General features: G+C 51.5%; 2 protein-coding genes across 7 annotated transcripts in view; one reads left to right on the forward strand and one right to left on the reverse strand.

Annotated features, from left to right (window-relative positions):
- The first annotated feature begins 8,089 nt into the window (after positions 1 to 8,089).
- On the forward strand, positions 8,090 to 15,064 carry LOC124511359 (spermatogenesis-associated protein 2-like). 2 transcript variants are annotated; one of them, XM_047078514.1, is made up of 3 exons: positions 8,090 to 8,512; positions 9,126 to 9,765; positions 13,678 to 15,064. In XM_047078514.1, exons 1-3 carry the CDS (start codon positions 8,171 to 8,173, stop codon positions 13,881 to 13,883), a joined length of 1,188 nt encoding a protein of 395 aa, XP_046934470.1. In that variant the 5' UTR covers positions 8,090 to 8,170; the 3' UTR covers positions 13,884 to 15,064. The 2 variants fall into 2 exon arrangements, with proteins under 2 accessions (XP_046934470.1, XP_046934469.1); XM_047078513.1 differs by lacking the exon at positions 13,678 to 15,064 and having other exon boundaries at positions 9,126 to 12,952.
- The window catches only part of TK2 (thymidine kinase 2), a 97,860-nt gene continuing 90,030 nt past the window's right edge, over positions 13,644 to 21,473 (reverse strand). For 4 of the 5 annotated variants that reach the window (XM_047078516.1, XM_047078515.1, XM_047078518.1 and 1 more), the window contains one exon: positions 13,644 to 20,919. In XM_047078516.1, the coding sequence (XP_046934472.1) occupies positions 20,821 to 20,919 (99 nt within the window). In that variant the 3' untranslated portion in view covers positions 13,644 to 20,820. The remainder of the gene's footprint in view (positions 20,920 to 21,473) is intronic. The other variant, XM_047078517.1, reaches the window with a different exon arrangement.

Below are 21,473 nucleotides of genomic sequence, written 5' to 3' on the forward strand. Positions count from 1 at the left end.
GTGACCCAGCTAGCTAGGTCCTCCCGGTCCCTCGGGCTGAGCCACAAAGGGCGTGCACACACACACACACACACAAGGGCATGCACACACACACATACACTGATATGCACACACAGCACTCTCACATGCACACACATATACACAATCGTACACACACATACACACTGACACACCCATGTGCGCACACACACATCCAGATATGTACCACACATGTACAGACATGTGCATACACACAGCCCCCCCCCCACATCCACACAAAACCATCTGCTAAGGTTTCATTAAAAATGAAGCTTTCTTGACCTCCCGTCTCCTCCCCAGCCTGTTGGCCATGCCTCTGCAGACAATGCTGGGAGAAGACAGGTGGAGAAGGGACAAGAGCTTGCTCTTCCCTCTCCCTGGCCTGTTTGCCTCTGCCCTCACCTGGCAGGCTGTGCCCAAATTCTGATTCTGCCTCCAGAAACTGCTCGACCATCCCAGGTCAGCCGCTTGCCCCCTCCACCGCGGGGCAGCGTGCCCTCCTGGCTGGTGGGACAGGCTTCAGTGAGGTTCAGCTATACACTGTACCTCTCCCTCAATTCCAGGGCAGCCACAACATCACCACCCTGCCACTTATGGGGCAAGGGACACGGGTCTGGGGGCTCAGGCACAACCTGGAGGTCCTCACCACCCACCTTGCCCCCTCCCTAACCCAGCGCCCGCAGCCTGGTTGTGCTGGCGGAGTTATTTAGGAGGCCCCCACCCCAAGCGGCAGGTGATAAGCAGGGTCCTTGGTGGGCGTGTGACGATGGTGGTGGTGGGTCAGAGCTGTCCCCATGTGAGTCCAAACACTGCCCAGGGCTGAGGGTCTTCGAAGAGGAAGGCGGCCTAGGCACAGCTCTGAGGCAAAGAAGTGGCCCCTTGCGAAGTGTGCATGCCCAGCTGACCATTATGACCCAAGTGTGGGCTGTCCTCCTGGGTGGCCGCTCCTGGTTGAGAATTATGAGCCGATGTGTTCTGGTCCTGCCCTCCAGGGTGTGTGCAGACGTACAAGAAAGGGGAAGCGGGCCCCCTAAATACTAGCATGCCACCACGAGAGGCCGCATCTGGGCCTCACTGCCAGGGGCTCCACAGAAGGAGATATATGGGCATGACTGCTCATAGAGTGGCCCACAAATCCCAGCAAATTCCATCCGAGACCACGCAAGTAACAGAGCTGATTTCTGAAGACCCAGCCTGCCAGAGAGGGGCAGCCGAACATCTTCACGGAATGTCCCGCCAGCATTGCCGACGGCAGGAAGTGGAGCCTGGAGCCCACCCTGCCCCCCACCCCCATCCATCCCCTACCCACATTCCAATTCCTCTATTGAAGGGCTAAGATATTTCAGTAATCCCTTTCTTGAGAAGGAGGGTATCCAGGATGGCAATCGTGAATTTTATTTTCTGTAGAAATAGGATTTCTTCTGGTGCAGAACTGAAAGAAATCCGTCCAGAGGTTCTGTGGCATCCTGGCACGCCCGACTCCCACCAGGAAAGGGACCTTGTTTACAAGCAGTTCTGTCCGCCTCTGTGGTGTACTGTTTTCTAGGCAAAAAATATCTGTCTGTTGTACTGTATAGCCTTTAAATGCACTCCAGGGATGAGACTTTTAAGAAATGCATCCTGCTTCTGCAACCCTAGAGAGTACTGGGGGGAAAAAAAGATTAAAATCCCTAAGTACTCATCAGTGTTTGAGGGGTGGAGCTAAACAGCTTTTCTTGTTCCTGGATTAAGCGCTACATAAGCAACAATGTATCTTTTCTGTGTTCAAAATAAATATATCGTATCAATAAAAATGTTGCAAGAAATAACATTCTCAAAGAGTGCATGGACTGCAGGAGGGGGGGTGGTGCAGGGCAGCGGGTGGGCTCGCACCATCTGACAAAACAAACAGCAGCAAACTGAAATATCTTATTTCCCCCAAGATGGGCAGCCCTGGAAGCATCACTTTCCTATTGACATGGATATTTGGCAAGTTGGTGCCTTACACGAGTTCCTTTTTTTTTCTTAACCTCACTGAAACCCGACATCCTCTCCCAGAGACTTGTCCAGCGTAAACATCACCAAGACAGGCCATAAGTTTTGGACTTGACTCCGGGAACTCCAGGGACTGCACATCTTCCTTTCACAGCGGTTGACTCTCAGCACCCTGATGGCTTCTTCAACTCCGAGAAAGGGGGGGTGGGAGAATTTGTAATTGGACTGAAGTGAGTTGTTTCCTTTTCCTTGAAAAGATTCTTTCCCGTGCTCTCAGCTTTGGTGGTTGGTCCCTTGGCTGACAGAGGCTGGTTCCCTTCCACTGTCATCCTGCCCTCCCACTCAGACTCAAGCGTCCTCCACCAGCATAGTCCTAGACCCCTGAACGCCCTGAAAGCGGGTAGATCCTGAGGAAAGGCCAGGTCCTAGCCGTCCTGCATCCAGTCCAAGCCCACACTGCCACCTGCTGGCTGCCTGCTGTCAGTGCTCAAAGCAAACACGTCGGGCCCCTGGAGAGGAGCACTTCCTTCTCCCACTTCCAAATCTACTGACCGCGGACATTAGCAGTTGGAGACAGGACTTGGTTGGGTTTTGAGCTGGTCTGCTACCTTTGCGATGTTCCATGAGGTTTAACCATTCAAGCATTCCATTTTCAGGAGTCCCTCCTGCTCGTCAGTTTCTCTCTCTGGGCACAACAGCCTGATGCCCTAAGTAAGCCCATCTCCCCATATGCAAAATAATTATTCCTCGGTCTGAAACACCACTGTGGTGGCTCGGGTGCCACCTCCGTGCTCTGGGGCCCTCTCCCTGGGAACGAATGTAGCGGCCCTCATGGTGATGGTGTCCAGTCCCGTGCTGACTCCAACCTGAACCACCCCACACCAACACCCGGTTCCAACAACACACAGGATCCCCCTGGATGGGGTGGGCTTGGCATTTCCTGCCTCCACCCATCCATGACACAGCCCATGTCCACATACAGTGCCACATGCAATGTCCTTCTGCACACTCCTACAAGGAAACTAGCCCCCTCTCTCTGCCAGGGCCTGAGAGAGCCAAAGAGCACACCCCAGGCAGTGGGCTCAGCTTGGGGCTCATTAGGGCCCCAGTGAGATCGGAGGTGACAATTCTCAGGATGGCAGGAACAGGAGGGGGCAGGACCAGACCCTGGGACAGGAGGAGGGTGCAAGGGATTGATGAGGAAGGTGACCCGGGAAGCACCAAAAGCGAGGGGGCCGTGGAACAAGGAAAGGAAGGAAGCCGATTCAGGGTGTTGTAGTCACGCGGGTCCCCTTCCGAGGGGCACGAAGTGGAGAGCACACCTCACAGCCCCATGCCAGGAAGAGGGGGTGGACTTCTCCCACTGGCTCTCAGACTCTCAAGGGTCACTGTTTGAGGCCACCCTTCAGAGAACATTAGCCCTGCCCCCCTGTGCAGCTGAGCGGACTTCTCTGGCCAGAGAAAGTCTTCAGACAGGGGGGTTGCAGCTGCTGGCAGATAAAGTCCTCTCCATGGTCAGCATGGTCTGCCACTGTGCCAGCACCTATGGGCACGGTGCGTTCCAGGGTCTCGGACAGGGCGTCATCAACATCTGCCTCACGCGCGCAGCAGAAACCACCAGACAGAGGAAGGACCGTTGATACAACGTATGGCTGCCCGCAGCTGCTCCTTGGGACACCGACCGGCTCCACCTGGCCAAGCCCACCCGCACATATACACCCAAGGCTCTCTCACACCAAGTTCCTCGCGACACCCTCAGACACACGCCCATGGGGAGCATCACTCAGCTCCCACTACGCTTGCGCAGGTGGCTTTGGGGCACACACACTAGTGCCCCCACACTCAGAGCTCACACCCTCCGGGGTCCCACATGCACACTCCAAGGCCACCCACTCAATTCAGGCGTCACCGCTGGCGTCCACCTGATGACTGACCAGGTTGTGGGCCACGAACCGTGGAAGGACAGGCAGCTTCGATGCGTGAGACGGCAAATCTTCTGTCGTGGGCTCTGCTCTGCTTGACCTCACGCTGAACCTCTCAGGCCAGGTGAACTCTCTCAGTCAGAGCCAATTACCGGGGTCAGGCCGGTATTTCCGGGCTGCAGCAGGCTGGGCACGCCCTTGCCCCCAGGGTCACAGCCCAGCTGCGCCTGCTCAGCGTCTCTCCTAGGAATCCCGGGGCTCCAGGCTCCCAGGCCCAACGGTCACAGCCCCAGCCATGCCACACTGACTCCCCACCCGCCTGACCCCTGTGGTCCTGGGGCCGCCCAGCCTTCTGCTCCTTAGCTTGCGGCTGCCTGGTCCATGACCCCCCACAAAACTGGCACTACTTGGATTACAGGGTAAAAGAAGGCGGCTTTGGGGGAACCCTCCACCCCCCCGGCAAGCTCTGAGCACCGTCACCCACCCCCGTGACTCACTGCAAGAGACAGAAACCCAATTTGAAACTTCTTAAGCAAGAGAAGATATTTATTGGCTCACAGAACTAAATTGTCTAAGTGACAATTCTGACTTCAGGCATGGCCAGATCCAGGCAGTCCAAGAATACGGGCAGGTGTCTTGTCTCTCTTGGTTCTGCTGCCCACCTTCATCCTCCCACAGGAGCAGTGGCTGTGGGCACCCCAAGTCTATGTTGGCAGGCTCATGATCCAGCCTCAAGGGTTATCTTACTGCCAGGCTCCGACATCTCCCCCTCCCCCCAGCCCTTCCCTTGCTGGACTGTTCCTGTGTGTCTGAACCATCCTTGCCAGACTGGGGGCCCAGGGTCAGGATTCAAGCTGGTTCTTCTCCGGGTGGTGGTGGGCCCCGGGTGGGGGGAGGTGGCGGTTTGTGGAGTGGACAACTAGCGAGAATATTCAGTTCAATTCTGATGGAAACAGATTCCTCCCTGTGTTTCACGGCCTTGAGGACAGTAAGGACAGCGGTCCAGACCTGGGAGCCCCAGACCAGACAGCACCCACCCCTGTTCTCCCCGTGGCCTCTGAGCTGCTAGGCTTGGCAGGGGATTCGGGAGGCTCTGGGCAGCAGGGACAGCTCTGAGGGAAGGCTAGGTGCTAGGACCCAGGATGCTTGGCTGCCCCCTCTTCTGTCATCAGCTCACCGTGTGACCTTCGGCCAGATCCTTTCCTTCTCTGGGCCTCAGGACCAGCCCCCCAACATATCCCCAGTGCTCCCCTCACCTCCCTCTGCCCCCTGCATTGTCACCAAAGTTAGTCACCCTGGCAGGCAGAGAAAGCAGGTTCTCACTAAGCCAGTTACTCCCCGAGGGCCCAGAAAGTGTGAACACAAAGCCCACAGTTCAAGGGGCTACAGAGGCCCAGTGGGGAGGAAGCAGGCACTGGAGGAGCTGAGCTGACCCCAGCACGGAGAGCACAGGGAGGGGAATGGTTCCAGGCACCCTGCCCGGCTTCCCCCATCGTGATCTCGGTGCACCCTGGAGAGACAGTTCACAGGCACGATAGGTTCCCTGAGAACCGAGGAGCAAGATGTCCAGAAAGTGTGAAGTAGTTACATCAATAAGTAACTAACACACAGTGTGGGTGTGGTGGCGGAGATTAAATTGTGTGTACCAAGTTGTTACACTTTGGCTATGAATAGGAAAAAAGATACAAACTGTTTTATACACACACCACCACCACCACCACCACCACCACCACCACCACCACCACCACCACCACCACCTTCCTTGGCCTGGTGACTGCCTCTTCAGCACAACTCGGTGGCCTGCAACTCTGTATATCCCCCTCCCCCAAATCTGCCATTTCCATTCAGTGCTCTTATAAATCTTTGGTATCAAGGAAAAAGCATGGCCTTGGGTTTCAGATAGTTTGGGTGTGGTAAACTATGTCCTCCAAAGGTGTCCAGGCCTGAATCCCCAGAACCTGGGAATATGTTACCTTCCGTGGCAAAGACACTTCGCAGGTGTGATTAAGGACCTTGAAATGAGGCGATTAGCCTGGGTCATCCAGGTGGGCCCAATGTGATCACAAGGGTCCTCACCAGAGGGAGGCCACAGGGTCAAAGTCAGAGAAGATATGATGAACTGAAGCAGCAGGAAGAGAGAAATGAGAGATTTACACCCACTACATTCCAGAATGGAATGTAGCGGGGTCCATTTTCAAGCAGTACTCCAATTGGGAAATGACTTCCCAACCACAGGGACAGGAATCTCCCTGGCCACTGAGCTCAGCAAAGACTGCAGGAGGCAGGGGAGCTAGAGACAGGAAGCAGAGAGCTCCCAGATGTGGTGAGCCCAGGTCTCAGGCAGGTCCAAGGCCAAGAACAAGGCAGATGCCCTTCCCGGTGACTGGAGGGCCAGGAGGCCAGCAGAGTCACAAAGCAACCTTTGGATCAAGAATGCTTGGCTGTGTAGAGAGCGTGGGTGGCTCAGTCGGTTGAACATCCAACTGCGGCTCAGGTCATGATCTCGCACGCAGTTCATGAGTTTGAGCCCCTGTGCTGACAGCTCGGAGCCTGGAGCCTGCTTCAGATTCTGTGTCTCCCTCTCTCTCTGTACCTACCCCTGCTTACATTCTGTCTCTCTCTCTCAAAAATGAATGAACATTAAAACAATTTTTTAAAGAATGCTTGGTGGTGTTACTACAAGGTCATAACGCCCCCCCAGTGGGGCTCTCCAGGCTGCGAGCCACCCAAGGGCAGGGACTTTATCTCCTTTGCTTCTGAAGCCCCCAGGCTGGCATGGACCGGGGACACGGGCTGGCTGTTCAAGGACAGCACTTCCCCCAAATAGCACAGGAGAACATGGAAAGGGACCCCGCATCTAAGAAGTTGGGAGACAGAACGCATGCCGCTCCCTCCCAGCAACTCACACCTGCTCTGTGAGAAGTCCTAAAGCCGAGAAGCCGAGGGACCGTAATTAAACCAGCAGAATCTATTTGGCCACAGGAAACTGTTACTCCCATAAGACTGATTACAAACCCCACCAAGTGCTCCTTATGGAGCACACTTTGAGAAATGCTGACCCACATGGAAGGAGTGAGTCACCGAGTGGCTGAGTGAGTGAATGATGACTTAATTAAGTATTGGGTGAATGAATGGAAGGAAGGAAGGGAGGGAAGAAAGCTGAAGGGAAGGAAGGAAGGAAAGCAGGTAGGGAGGGGGGAGGGAGGAAGCCTGGCTCTAAATATTGCTCCCTACTCCTATCTCCCCAAATTCACTTTGCCCTGCCTGGTGGTAAGGGGCTCAGACAGTGGGGGTGAATCAGGATCCTAATGGGTGCTGCCCTATTTATACCTGGGTCTGTTTTAAAGGGAAAATCCTGTGGTTTATTTAATGTGCTTCCTCCTTAGGCAAGGCTGGGGTATGATGAAAGACATTCTAGCATGATCATGACTCCTCCAGGGCCATAGGGCATAAATGGGATCTCAGGTCTGAGAATAAGCCAGTGAACTGTAAAAGGACAAAAAAAAAAAAAAGGTGGAAAAAGCAGGGAGGGAGGGAGATTGTTCCCCCAAAGCAGTCCCAGGATTTGCGTACGGATCATCTGGGAGGCAATCCTGGGAAGCACAACAGGAATCGGGAATTAAAACAAGGGTGGGAGAAGAGCCACTCATGAGGAGGTGTGCACTCATGAGCAAGTTACTGCAGGGGACAACCGGGGATGATCCCACTGGGGACCCCCTAAGAGAGTGGAGAACACACCCCAGAACTGTCCTGCCTGGGGCAAGAAGCTGGGAGTTCTATCCACCCACCCTCCTTGGCTGGTGTTAACACCCTGGGACTTGGAGCCTGTCCCACACACACCTGCAGCCCGAGAACATTCTCAAGCATGAGGCATAAGGAGCCTTAGCTGGTGGCATCCAAAGTGGGCTGGGGGTTATGGGCAGGCACGCAGTGTCGGCTACAGAGGGGTGTAGACGGCTGTGGGCACCGCTGTCTCTGTTTCCCCATTTGTTTAGGGGACGGGGCAAGGACCGAGCCCGATCTCAGCTCTGCTCCACTAGAAGGAGGTGGCACAGCCCCAGCAACCCTCGGGTCTGAGCCCCTCAGAGCGACAAGCAAAGGCAGAGCCGGGCTGTGTGTGGCTTTCTCTTTTGCTAGCACAACTTCCTCTTCAGCTTCCTGACTGAGCAGTGGGGCAGGACGGAGGCGGGCCAGCCTGGGCCTGGCCTAGAAAGGCCCACACAGCTCTCCTCGGCACCCAGCCCCTTGGAGCCACCATGAGCCAGCCCCAACACCCTGGGCCGGGTGAGGCTGCTCCAGAGACCCTCCTGGGTGACCTCATCAGCTACTACCAAGAGGAGGCATGGGCCGGCCGGCTCCGGGTCTGCAGGCAAGCAGCCCTCACCCACAGGGCCCGGCGGTTCTCCGACATGGGGCCCCCCCTTCAGCTCTATCCGCCTGAACTTGTGGCCTCCAATCTGCGGGCCATTCACTCCCAGGGGGCACCCAGCCCTACCCAGCCTGTCTGCCATGAACTGGTGCAGGCACTAGAGTTCCTGGAGCTAATATCTGTCAACCTACTTCTGTTTCCCTGGAGGAAGGAAATCAGGTCCCTGAAGGTAGGCACCACCATGCCTCTGAGCAAGGGGGTCTCGGGTTGGAGACGGAGCTCTGCCTCTGGGGGAAACAGCGTGTCCATCATGCCCACTGACTTTGGTCCCATTTTATAGTTGGATAAACTGAGAGCCAAAGAGGTTAATGCAACTTACCTATGGTCACCAGCTAATAAGTAGAAGAGACAGACCTCAAACTCAGGCAGCACACCTTCCAACCGCTAAACTCTACGGCCTCTCTAAAGACAAGGAACCAAGGAGCTCATAATAAACAGGGGAAGGAGTCTAGCTTTGGAAAGCTTTAATCTCTTCTGACTCCAGGCCAGGACTCCTGGGTTGGGAGCCAGGATATCGGAGCCTCACCCCAGCTCAATCTCTTGCTATGTGACTTGCGACAGGTCCTGTCCTGTCTCTGGGCCTCAGTGTGCCCTTCTATAAAATGGGACAGAGGATAACATGATCATGGACCAGATGTCCCTTTGGCCAAATGCCCCAGCCCAACGGCTTCTCAGGAGCCTCCAGTGCCCCCCTGGGCATTGGCCCTTGGTCCTGCCTGGCCATTCACAGCCACTTTGCTGGGCCGTGTCCCACCTCTAATAAACATCCCTGTTTGTTCCAGACATACACTGGAAACTTTGCCTACCGGGTGCAGCCTGTGCTTTCTGAACAAACACTGCACACCATTCTGGGCAGGCTGGGCTACGTGGCCACCTCTGAGGCGGAGTTTTCGCTGGTCCAGGCCATCAGCAAGGAGGACGCCGAGCAGATGGTGTTTGAAATCTTCCTGGCGAGAGTTACATGTGAGGCCATTCTGGGGACCTCGAGCAGGCAGGTCCTGGGACTGGGCAGAGAGAAACCCTACCGCAGGCGCAGCTCCAAGAGAAAGCTGGCGAAGGCCCACAACTGCCCCGAGGGGGCCCAGCCAGGCCCCCAAGAAGGGCTGGGATCTGAGAGGGCCCTGGCTGAGGGCCCTGACCATCAGAGCACTGTGCCAACGGCCCCGAGCCTGTCTGAGGTCTCAACATCCCCCCACACCCTCCGTGCCAGCCCCCAGCTCCCCCTGGACTCCCAGCGCCGTGCCAGCACACGCTCGGACAGTGAGGAGTTCTTGACCTGCTACAGTGACCTTGTTCTGCACCGGACACCCCTGTTCCCCAGGGACTTTCCCCTGTGCGGCCTGAAGGGAGACCAAGCCCAGGGCCTAGCCCTGGCTCCCAGCCCACCTGCAGGTGAAGCGCTCACCTCCTTGGGCAGCAGCGGTGAGTGGTCCCTGGTCCCCAGTGCAGCTCCTGAGAGCAGAGTGGTCACCATCCCCAGGCAGCCCCGGCTAACACCAGGCCCCCAGTTGTCAGGGAAACCCTTAGACCCAAAGCCAGAAGCACAGCCGGAGCCGACCGCCCCTGACGCAGACACTGTTCCTCCAAACACTTCCTCTGAGTTGGACGAGCTCTGTGAACACCTCTCCCACCTCCTCGGACCCCCAACTCTAGCAGACCATCCTGGAGGCCTCCCAGGCCCTGGGGTTGAGGACACTAGACAATCAGAACCTCTCACGGGGCCAGAGCCAGCCGCTGAGGCCGGGGGCCCAGACAGTAGGATCACCCAACTCTGGAGGCCTACTCAGAACCCCCCTCATGTATGAGGGCCCCCGACATTATGTTCCCCCAGGGGAGCTGGAGGGGCCAGTTCTGACCCAAGAACACCACCCAGGCAATAGCTAAAAAATGTCACCCCTGGATAATACAGGGACAGAGACCCAGACTGCTCTTCCACCAGGGAAGCGACCCCTTGGAGAGGTGGCAGATCTGGAACCCACAGCTTGTCAGGGGTAGGGATCAATCTGCTAAGCAATCCATCTGGTCTCAAGTCCCACCTACTAACTGTGTGACTTTGGGCCACTCGCTCCAGCTCTCTGAGCCTTGTTTCCTCACCTGTGTGGTCGGACCTGCTCACAGGAGGTTGGGAAGTGTCCGTGAGGTGAGGTGAGGTGTGCACAGTGCCCCTCGGTGCTTCCCTTGGCGGGGGGTGCTTCCGGTCCCTTCCCATCCCCACTAAGTGTGTGACCCTGGGCATCTCTGAGGGGCAGTTTCCTCCAGCATCCTCAAGGGAACTGTCACAGGACAGGTGAAGAAAGCTGTGTAGATAACTACACCCTTAATGCGCTTAGACTACTCTGTCAGCCTCCCTGCTCTGTCTGCTAACTTCTGGTTAATAGAGAACAAAACCATTCCCGGGAGCACAGGATCACACGCGGGCTCTGCATCCATGGGTTGGGGGCTCCACTCATCTGGGCTGCGGCGCCCCCTCCCCCAGCCATCTCTTGCCCCCACATGTGCACACGCACCTCACAAGTGGGCACATCCAGAGGTGCTGCTCTTCCCACAGTATTTCCACCCGCTCGCTCCAAGCAAAAGACCCCATCTCTTTGTGAGCTAAAGCCAGAGAGGATCCTGTCTGAACCAAGTCCTGTGACTTTCTTGCTCAATTCTCCCCAGGGGCTCCCAAGGCCACACCAAGCCCCACAGGCCCCTCACTATCCTTTTGATCTCATTTCCTGCCTCCTTCCCCCCAGCCTACTGCAGACAAGACAAACTGGCCTCTTACGGGTTCTCAAACAAGCTAAGCCCACCCCTACCTCCCAGCCTCTGTGCAAACTGTTCCCTTTCCCCACTTCGAATCCCGTCTCTATCTTTCCTGTTATTCACAACTCACCTTAAATGTCACCTCCTGGAGAGGCCTTCCATGGCCACCCATCTATCACATCAACTTAATTTTCTGCACAGACATTTTAAATGTACTTGTTCATTTTCCATCCCCACCCCCGCCCTCCTAGAATATAAGCTCTTCGAGAAACTTCATCTTGTCTCATTCACCTGTTTCCAGGGATCCATCAAATGAGTAGAAAACTTAGAAAATACAGATGGACATAAAAACAAAAGCAGCAGTTACCATAATATCCACCACTGGGAGACACCCAATGTTAGGATGTTAACGCAATTCCTTCTCGTCTTTTTTTTTTTTTCTAAATTTGGGATTGTAGTATTTACAGTGTTGTGTTCTGCTTTTCTTTACCACGAAGGGAGTTATTGTAACTAACTTTAGATTTAAAGAAAAGTTGTGAAATAAGGCAAGGAATTCCTTTGGAACCCTCACCTTGTGTCCCCTGAAAATGACATCTTATAGAACTAGAGTATGATGATCAAGAACAGGCAATTAACACGAAGACAGTATGATTAACTAAACTACAAACCTTTTTTAAATGTGACCAGTTTTCCCATGACTACCCTTTCTCCATTCCAGGATCCTTTCCAGGAACCCATAGGGCATTTGTCCTTTTTCCTTCATCCCTGCCGGTCTCTGCCCCAGTCTGTTACAGTTCCTTAGCCTTAGTTTTGTCTTTCCTCATCTTGATGCCTTTGGTCAAAACTTAATACTGATTTTGTTGAATGTCCCTCAGTTTGAGTTTGTCTGGTTTTTTTTTTTTTATAGTTGAAGTGAGGTTATGCATTTTTGGCAAGAATACCATTAAAAATGATGCTGTGTCCTCGGTGCATCTTACCAAAGGGTTCATCTTATTACTGGTGATACTAACGTGCTGCATCCCTGGAATAAACCGCTTGTCCTAGGAGCCCTGGTGCCTCTTACTGGAAAATGATGTTTAGACACCAAGACCCAGGTGCCAGATGTGCTGTTACTGGGTGTCATTGCTTCCAAGCCCACTCAGGGGGGCAGTCAGGAAACATATGGATGTGTACTAACCCAGGCATATACATATGTGAGTTTATTTCCAAATCTATATAGAATTTTAAAACCATGAGTGTTTATGGATTCCTCTGATTTTAAGCCAATGACACAGGGTTGCTTCTACCTCACCCCTTTTACTTATAAGTTCTTTCTGTAGAAGAGAATGAAACCTGGCTCTTTTAATCTACGGTCTACTTGTTTGTTCAGGTCCAATACTATAGTTTTAGAATTGCTGACCACACCTCCGTGAGAAACACTTTTAAAACTCTATCATAGCATTTATGAAGACTAATTTTCACCTTCACTCTCGCCGCATCAAGGTACTGTTTTCCACAGTTACTCAGGCGACTTCCTTACTTCCCCACCCCTCTGGTGTGGTCGTTTTTCACTTGTGATGCTCTTAGGGTCAGCTGTGTCTGTATTCCGTTTTCCATTCCCCCTACATCCTAGTTGATCTTGTTTGTTTATTTCGGGGGTAATGGGACACTTTTCTATGGTTCTAAGAGTCAGTTATACAAAAAGACACATTCACACAAGTGTCATTCCCTTCTCCTCCCTGCAACCACACCTCATCCTTCCCTCTCTACAGCCTCTGCCCACCAACCTATTTAGTTTCTGGATCATCCTTCATTTCCTTTGCATCTGTGTATTTTTTTTAAGTTTTTATTTATTTTTGAGAGAGAAACAGAGCACCAGCAGAGGACGGGCAGAGAGAGAGGGAGACACAGAATCCGAAGCAGGATCCAGGCTCTGAGCTGTCAGCAAAGAGCCCAACATGGAACTCGAACTCACAAACAGTGAGACGTGACCTGAGCCAGAGTCAGATGCCTAACCGACTGAGCCACCCAGGCGCCCCTGCATCTGTGTATTTTCTTGGGTCTCTTCTTATACAAAGGGTAGTGTACCAGAGATACTCATTTGGACGTTGTTTTTCACTCAAGATTGCTTTATGTCCTGGAAATCATACCTGTTCAGAAAGAGCTTCTTCATTCTTTTTTCCACTCCACTGTGTGGCGGTGCCATAGTTTATTTGACCACTCTGTTACGTACAGGTCTTTAGGCTGTTTCCAGTTATTTTGCAGTTAAAACCAATGCTGCAATAAATAACCTTGTGCATAGATATTTTTATATTGTAGAAAGTATATATTCGATACCACGAGTGGGATCCCTGGGTCGCAGTGTAAGTGCATACGTACTTTGTCGGATGTTGTCAAACTTCTCTCCAAAAGGGTTGTACAAAGTTACACTCCCACCAGCGATGTACATGAGTACTTGTTCCCCACAGCCTCACCAAAAGAATGTGGTTTGTTTCCCCCCACACACCCCTGTCTGGTAGGTGAGACAGTGTTCTTTCAGTCCGTCTGGGCTTTTATAACAAAATACTACACACCAGTGGCTTATACACAACAGAAATTTATTTCTCACAGTTCTGGAGGCTACAAGTCCAACATCATGGTGCCAGTATGGTGGAGTTCTGGCGAAGGTCCTCTGCCGGGCTGCAGACTGCAGACTGCCGACTTCTTGCGGTGTCCCCACACGGTGGAAGAGGCACGGGAGCTCTGTGGGGTTCTTTTACAACAGCACTGAATCTATTCATGAGGTTCCATTCTCACGCCTAATCTCTTCCTCTTGAAGGTCCCCTTCCTAATACCGTGGCCTTAAGCATTAAGTTTTCAACATATGAATGGGGGATGGGGGGACTACAAATATTCAGATCATAGCATCTGCTTTTCTCTGAATGAATGTGAGTGTTTTTCACATGTTTAAGGGCCATTTTTATATCTTTTTTGTAAACTGTCTTTCACATCTTTTCCTCAGTTTTCTATTTGGTTTTTGGTCCTTTGTCCTTCAATTTTAAAGAATTCTTCATGGATATTTAGGAATATTAGCCCTTTGTTACATAAGTTGCATTTTTCTCCCAGTTTGTTAACTGTCTTTTGATTTTGTTCATGCTAGGTTTTATCACACAAGTTTTAAATTTTTTACTTAGCCAGAATGATTAACATTTGGTTGCCCCTGGATTTTGAATCATCATTAGGAAGCTTTCCCTACATCAAGGTTTTAGAGATGAATTCATCCACATTTTCTTCTGGTACTTGAATGGTTCCAATTTCTACATTTAGATCCCTAACCCCTTGGGAGTTTATATGGCATTAAAATACGGATGTTTTATCTTTTTCCAAATGGTGACCTTAGCCACCATTTTTGTTAAAAAGTCCATCTTTACCCCAATGATTTGAGATGGCATTTTTATCATGTAAATTTCTATATGTACTTATGTCTATTTCTGGGCTATTTTATTTCACTCTTCTACTTATCTATTCATGCATCAGTTCCACACTGTTTTAATGATACAGGTTTTACAGTATGTTTTACTGTCTAGCAAGGCTAGTTCTCCATCACAGTTGTTCTTTTTCCTGTGGTTTCCTGGTTATTCCTTAATGTTTGTGTTTCTATATAAAATTTAGAATAATGTGTATAATTCCATAAAATAGACCGTGGTGTTTCTACTGAGATTGTATTAAATTTGGAATTTAATTTAAGGGAGAACAGACATCTTTATATTGAGTCCCCCTATCCAAGAATGGGATGTCTTCACATTTGTTCGTCTTATTTGGTGTCTTTGAGGAGTGCTTTAGCATATTTCTTGTATGTTTTTGTATGTATCTTGTTAAATTTATTCCAAAGTATTTAATCTTCTTTGTTACCACTGTAAATGGGATTTTCATTACCGTTATAACCTGTTTATCATTTGCATATGCTAGTGTTGTATCCTGCTACTTCAGTAAAATTCTATAGTTGGTGTTGGTTTTATCACTGAGTCTTTGGTGTTAATTCTCTACCCCAACAGAAGGGAGTGCTGAGGCTGCAGGTGCCTTCCTGACTTAGTGTGGGTTTTCTCAGGGATTATTTCAGGATGGGGGGTAGCTATGAGGAGCTAAACTACATGCTTCATGAGTGGAGGGAGGTGTCTGTCCTGGCCACCAGTGTGCACCTGTCAGCCAGCACAGGGCCTGGCATACGGCTGATGCAGGGGAAGTGCTGTCAAAAGACAGGGAGAGAATAGAGGCCTGCTGACAGACTGCCTGGGGACAGACTGCAAAGATGCTGAAATAATATTTCCCCCATAGCCCTGATAAACATTCCCCCCTCCAGGAAGGTGCAAGAGTGTCTGGTCTCCTCTCCAGCCAACTACAGAGACGTGGAAAGGGTTTGAAGGAGCAAGAACACCTGGGGTCTGGCACCGCTCCAGACCCTCTGTGTCCATCACTCATTTAACTCACCCCTTTGTAGTCTGTGCAGCCTCTCTCCTCGTGAGGGAGAAAACAGAATCCCAGTGTCCAAAGGAGGAAGAAACAGAACCAGAGAAGCAAGGTGACCTGCCCCAGGTCTTGCAGCCAATAACTGGGGAAACTGGGATCCCAGCCCATATTCTGACCCCAAAGCCCAAGTCCCATCCACAAAGCCAAGTGGATCCCAAAAGGTAAGATTCACTGAACACTTAACAACTGGTCACTGTTCATTTTCCTGGGCATTTCCTAAGATGAGCTTGGAGTTGCCAACATCTACCCATCCCTGGCTACAAATAAACCTGCTCTGTGCCTTAGGGAAAGGGTGAGTGAGAGGTCACCTGAGCCCATGGGGAAAGAGGTCTGCCGGCAAATGAGCAAGAAAACCATTCGTTTATTGTGTAAGGAACTCCAGGGCCTTGCTGGTACAAGAAGCAGTGTCATTTCTCACGGCCTGAGGAGCAGTTATGTCTCTCCCAGCTCTCCCTCTCACGCCTCAGGATGCCAGGCGCAGACCCAGAGTCCCCATGAGAAACAGGAGCATTTATAAAAAGAAAAGAAAGGCCAGTTGGTTGCCCCATACTCTGCTATTCGAGAAAGATGACATCATGAGGCACTTTACAGAGGTAAAGTCCCGAAGGTCAGCCTCAACCAGGCCTGTGACCTGTGCCTACTGAACAGATACATCAAGGTGGTCCCAATTAATTGGTGAGAGCGTGTGCCCATGCCGCTCTGACGGAAAGTGCCAGTCACTGCAGCTGCTGCCATTACTCGGCCAACGAACTGCATTCCAGTCAGTTTTCCAGGAAACATCAGATGAACTAACATTTATGGGACACTTACTGCCTACCAGGCCCTGGTCCAGACCCCTTCCATATGCCAGGTCAGTTATCCTCACAGCCCTGAGAAATGAGCAATGCTCCCATTTGATAGATAATGATAACCAACACTCACAAGACATTCAACCACCACCAAGATGCCAAGTTTTCTTGGAACTCTGGGATGTCCAGTCCTAGAAACTTTAAACCCAGGGAGTTCCCTGGACTCATCATCCCCGGGAATGGTGTTAGAAAACAGTCTCAGGCCCACCCCAGAACTGGATTCCACTCAATTGGAAACTCTGTGGGTGGACCTGGTAATCCATGTTTTAACATGCCCTCTGGGGATTCAGATGTACTGAACCTGGAGAACCAAGAGCTAGAGATTCCCAAAGGGCACAAAAGCCAAGAGTCATCAGCAGCTGCAGACTCCCTAAAACAGTGCTTTTCCCAATGTGTGTTCCGAGGAACACTGGCACTTCTGGAGATTGTTAATGGATATCCCCCAAATGAGGGGTTCTACTGTCAATGAGTCTGAGAGTCCCTGGCTTAAATAAGGGTGAAAAGGTGTTTTTATCACAGGACTGCTTGAGTTTATCTATACTAATGTATCTTGTGCATCTTAGAGAAAATACCCAGGTGGTGCTTCCCAAATTTCCTGGACTATGGAACCCTCTTTTCTCAGAACACCTGTTACTCTCTCCTAGAACACCTGTGTTCCACGGACCCCAGCCTTGAAGAACAACAAGCCAAGAAATGCAGAAATTCGGGAAGAGAGCAGCAAAAGTGGATACCCACTCTGGATTCAGCAAGACTAGCTCTCTCTTAGCTTCTGTTTAATGACAGCCTTTGGCAAGCTCACTATCTTATGTAAACTAAAGGAACACAGAGTTCACTCCGCCTTCTTAGAGGAGCTGCGCGGGGTTGGGGTTATTAGGAAAAGAAAGCCCTGTGCCAGTGACCCTGGGGCTCTGGGTGAGTAATCCACCACCAAAGCCCAGAGGCACCAGGCAGGGTATTATTATTATTAGATTTCCAACAATGGAGGGCTGACATTTCCAAGAGCTCGTCAATTACTTTAATAACTGTAATTCTTCTGGGTGGAGAGGCCACAGGGATAAGTGTTACTCATTCCACAGATATGTGAGCATTTGATGTGAGCGCCCCCATCCGGCCCCAGGGCTCTAGGAAAACAAGATGGCACAGATTCAACAGCACCCACGGGGTAGGTAGGTTCTGGAAACGCCTTCTACCTTTTCTCAGAGTTGTACACACTTCAATCCTTCCCCAGGTCTGATGGTGGGGGCCTGGGGGAGTCCCGGCTAAAGGTCTCCAACTGATATATCCCACAGGCAGGGACGGGTACACTTATCTAGGTAAGCAGCTCAGGTGGAAATGAAAGAGGACAGGAAGAGAAATGAAAGATGACATTCTTTCCCAGGAACCACGGTTTAGGGAGGGCCTCCTGAGAGCCAAGCTGTGGGAGTGCATTATACTGGTGGCCTCTGCCCTTTCCGGGCTACACCCAGCGCAGGAGGCGGGTTGAGCTGAGGACACTGTGGTCCCTGGCAGTGAGGGTGAGGTGATGTGAGGGCACAAAGGAGGGAGAGAGGGTGCCACAGCACTGACACCACATCTGTGGCCCAGCCTGTGGGTCCTGACTTCCTTCCTGTCTTTCCCCCACCTCTAAGGCCTCTAGAAAAATCCTGTTAGAACCTTCTGGCTTATCTTAGTTGTGCCTTGCAAAGGTCCTCATCCACATGAGAATTAAAGTATGAATGGGGGACAGACAATATGTCCTGACGCCTTCATTAGCCAGCGTAGGAACTCTGGCACCATCTTGGACAGGGAAGTCCCTGGAGGAAGGAAGCCACAAACCAGGAAGTTGAGCTGGGAACAGAAAGCCAGAGAGAGCCCGGGATCCCATGGCCTCGGAGCCACCATACTAGTCCTGGATCACCCACCTCTGCCCTTTTACGTGCAAGAGAAATACACTTCTATCTCATTTTTTTTTTTAATCACCAGGTACATGAACTATTTCTGAATGATTCTAATCATGCATTTTGCATATAAAATTAAAAATATGAAGTATAAATCAGAATTATTTCACTAAACATGCTGAGTACAAGAAGATGTATATGCTATTAAACATTTTTTTTTTTTTAATTACCAAGGGTCAAAGCCGCTGAGGTGGCTCTGGGGTATACTCATGCAATGCTCTACAGAACCCCACCTCAGGGTAAGAATGGGGCAACACCAATAAATCTGGAACGTCACTGCCCTGGCTTGCCCTGTCAGCAATTCAAGGAGCCAGCCCCTGCCATGCCCCTCCAAGCCATTCCTGGGAGTCCCTGAGGAGTGCCTCCCTCAGCTCTAAAAACTAGGTGTTGTGCCTACCGTGTGCCATCTGCCCTTTTCCTGCCCTGCTCCATGACTCCTGATGTCACCAGCCCTGCCTGCCACATGGGGAAGGCAAGCCTCATATATGCAAGCTGAGCACCAGCCATTTTGTGTGACATACGTAGGCTGGGAGATTTCTGCCACCTGCACTGGCCGCTGCAGGTACACGGCATCCTGTTCGTGGTGTCAGAGCAAGAGGATGGCGAGCTTTTTTGGACCCAAACCTCCCATGTTAGGAAAGATGGGGTTTAGAAAATGAAACCACATTATCCTACTGGCAAAAGGATGCTGCAGGGAGCTAAAATCACTGGCCTAGGAAGCACTCCAAAATTAACCTCAGGTTTTCAGTGAAGAATTTATTGGCTACTACAGAGCAAGATTTTATTTATTTTTTAAAATTACATTTCCCCCAAAACAGATGCTCAAATTAAGCTGTGGGGAAAATACTGGACTGTTCATCTACAAATTCCCAGAGACTTCCCTGGCCCGTCAAGATCCCCGGTAGCACAGGCTCTCGCCTCCCCTGGGCATCTAGTCAATCACTGACGTTTGGGCTGAGAGGCTCATCCCCACGGGGCTGCCCCTCATCCTGCCCGCGTAGCCCAAGATTTGGTCCAGGAGTCACAGTCTTGCCCCCTTAGTGCTCCCTCTGGAACTGGACCACCAGAGCACCTGTAACCCACGCAGAGTCAGACAGCTGCACGCACAGGTGCCACACTCCCGCAGAGGCCGTGGCGAGGCCTTCCAACCTGCGTTTACACCAACCGCTGCTCAGGAGAGCTGAGGCCTGCTTCCCCAAAGCTCACAACTGGCCCTTCTCTGTGTCGACAACAATCTTCTGATCTCCACCCACCTCCAAAATATCAGGAATACCAGTGCTCCAAGAGCCTTTGCTTGCGAGCCCTGACCTTCTTGTCCAGACTGTCTCCTAAGAGAATGTTATTTCTCTCTACTTCCCACTGGACTCAAGAGGCAGCTATGGCTGTGATGTATTGTTACAGCTGAGAAGCTAAGATATATTCTGAACCAATAAAGATGAGTTCATGCTCTATGATCCAAGGTGTCCCCTTCATGGAAAAACATTTCAAAAAGACTTAAGGCCACTCAGGCCTCTCCCACAGCCCACAGACTCTCAGTAATTCCAAGGGCAAAGCTCCTCACACAGGCCATCACAAGGTAAGAGAGCCTCAGAAGCCAGGGCACTGGTGCCCCTTGCCCCAGCTTGGCACCGGGCAAACCACCCAGGCACCAAAAGCCATGTCCCTGACATGGAATTGGCAGCAGCTCAGGCAGGCCTTTGTCACCAAGGACACCAAGCACCGTGCAGAAGTCAAAGCACGATTCTCTCAAGGACACGGAAGTCCAGATGATGAGGTGGTAAATGCCGCAGCAGCCTCGTGCTGGGAAAGCACCGGACGCTGGGCTCAAGCCAAACACAGCACAATTTTGTGAAGGTCTAGGAATGCTGCCTGTCCTCGAGAACTGCTCACATAATGAGAAAATGAGGATGCTGGCTCCACACACTGCTGGCTCTCCCCACACAGACGTGAGATCTCTAGCAAGGGAAGACAGGCTCTCAGGATGAGAGGCAGAGAACGTTTCAGAGTCGCCAAAAGTCTGAATTGTGCCAACTCCACTGTCACTGGCTGTGTGACCCTGGGGAGTCCCTTGGCCTCGCTGAGCTTCAACTTCCTCCCTGGGATGTAAGGGCCACTACCCCACCCTCCTGGGAGGCGGGGAAGGGTTAGAGACTCCAAACCCAGCATGAGGTCAGGAGGCTCTTCCCTTAATCAGAGGGACCCAGCAGTGGGAAACCACCAGGAGAGGCACTGGGGGAATGCAAGGCTACGACCACCAAAGGGCATGACAAACCCACTGGTCCCATTTGTCATTTACCTGCAAGGACCAGAGACCCAGGATGAAGACACTGGCAAAGAGGAAGAGACCATCAGGAAAACAATGTGGACAAATATAAAGCCCTCCCGAAAGTTGATTTTCCCAAATTGCTCCTAACAGCTAACTTGGCAGCAGTGGGCATTTTTCTGGCATGATCTTTCCTGTTCTATGAGCCATGTTTCTGATTCTCTGGAGTTAGTATGCGGTCCCGGTTTTGTTCAAAGAGTTCTAACATTTTCTTCCTGTCGTGGTCAGCCTCAATCACCTGGAAATTAAACACATGGATCACCGGGCTGCACTTGACCTCAACATCCTCCTCCCTTCACGATGAAGGGGGGAGAGGTAGAGACAGGCAGGATGAAGCGGGAGAGGCAGAGAAGCCCAAGGTCACAGGCAGAGAAAATGGAAGCATAAAAGCAAAACAGCACCTGGTTCTAGGTCAATTCATATTCTCAACTGTGTTTTCACTTAAGAATCCACTACAGCTGTCCCTGTGGCCAGCCCACGAATGATGTTTTTTTTTCCCCATCATGTTATATTATCCAATCATAAGGGGGAAAAAATAGATTTTACTTCTTCAAAACTCCAGCACAGTAATATCTCACTTTTCGGCAACCTCATGGCCCGCGAGCACCGTGAGTAGAAGTATTTGAGAAGCCCAAACAGATGTCCCTCAGGCCATGCACCAAAGTCTGTGTGTGGCCCTCCCTTGCATCCCACGCTGTGCACGCACTCCTGACAGTCTTAGCACCCATCTGCCTGCCTCAAGAAATTCAGCAGCAGCAAATCGGAAAACAAGGGGACAGGGAAGCAGGGAAA

This window comes from Lynx rufus, unplaced genomic scaffold (assembly GCF_022079265.1).
Source record: "Lynx rufus isolate CCGP_SWC_20201006 ecotype Redwood Valley unplaced genomic scaffold, mLynRuf1.p SCAF_16, whole genome shotgun sequence".
NCBI lineage: Eukaryota > Metazoa > Chordata > Mammalia > Carnivora > Felidae > Lynx > Lynx rufus.

What these genes read in the sequence shown, in the direction of transcription:
- LOC124511359 (XM_047078513.1), top strand. Translation starts at nt 8,171, where the DNA reads ATGAGCCAGCCCCAACACCCTGGGCCGGGTGAGGCTGCTCCAGAGACC. An exon ending in AGGAAATCAGGTCCCTGAAG is followed by an intron (nt 8,513 to 9,125) that starts GTAGGCACCACC and finishes TGTTTGTTCCAG; the next exon opens with ACATACACTGGAAACTTTGC.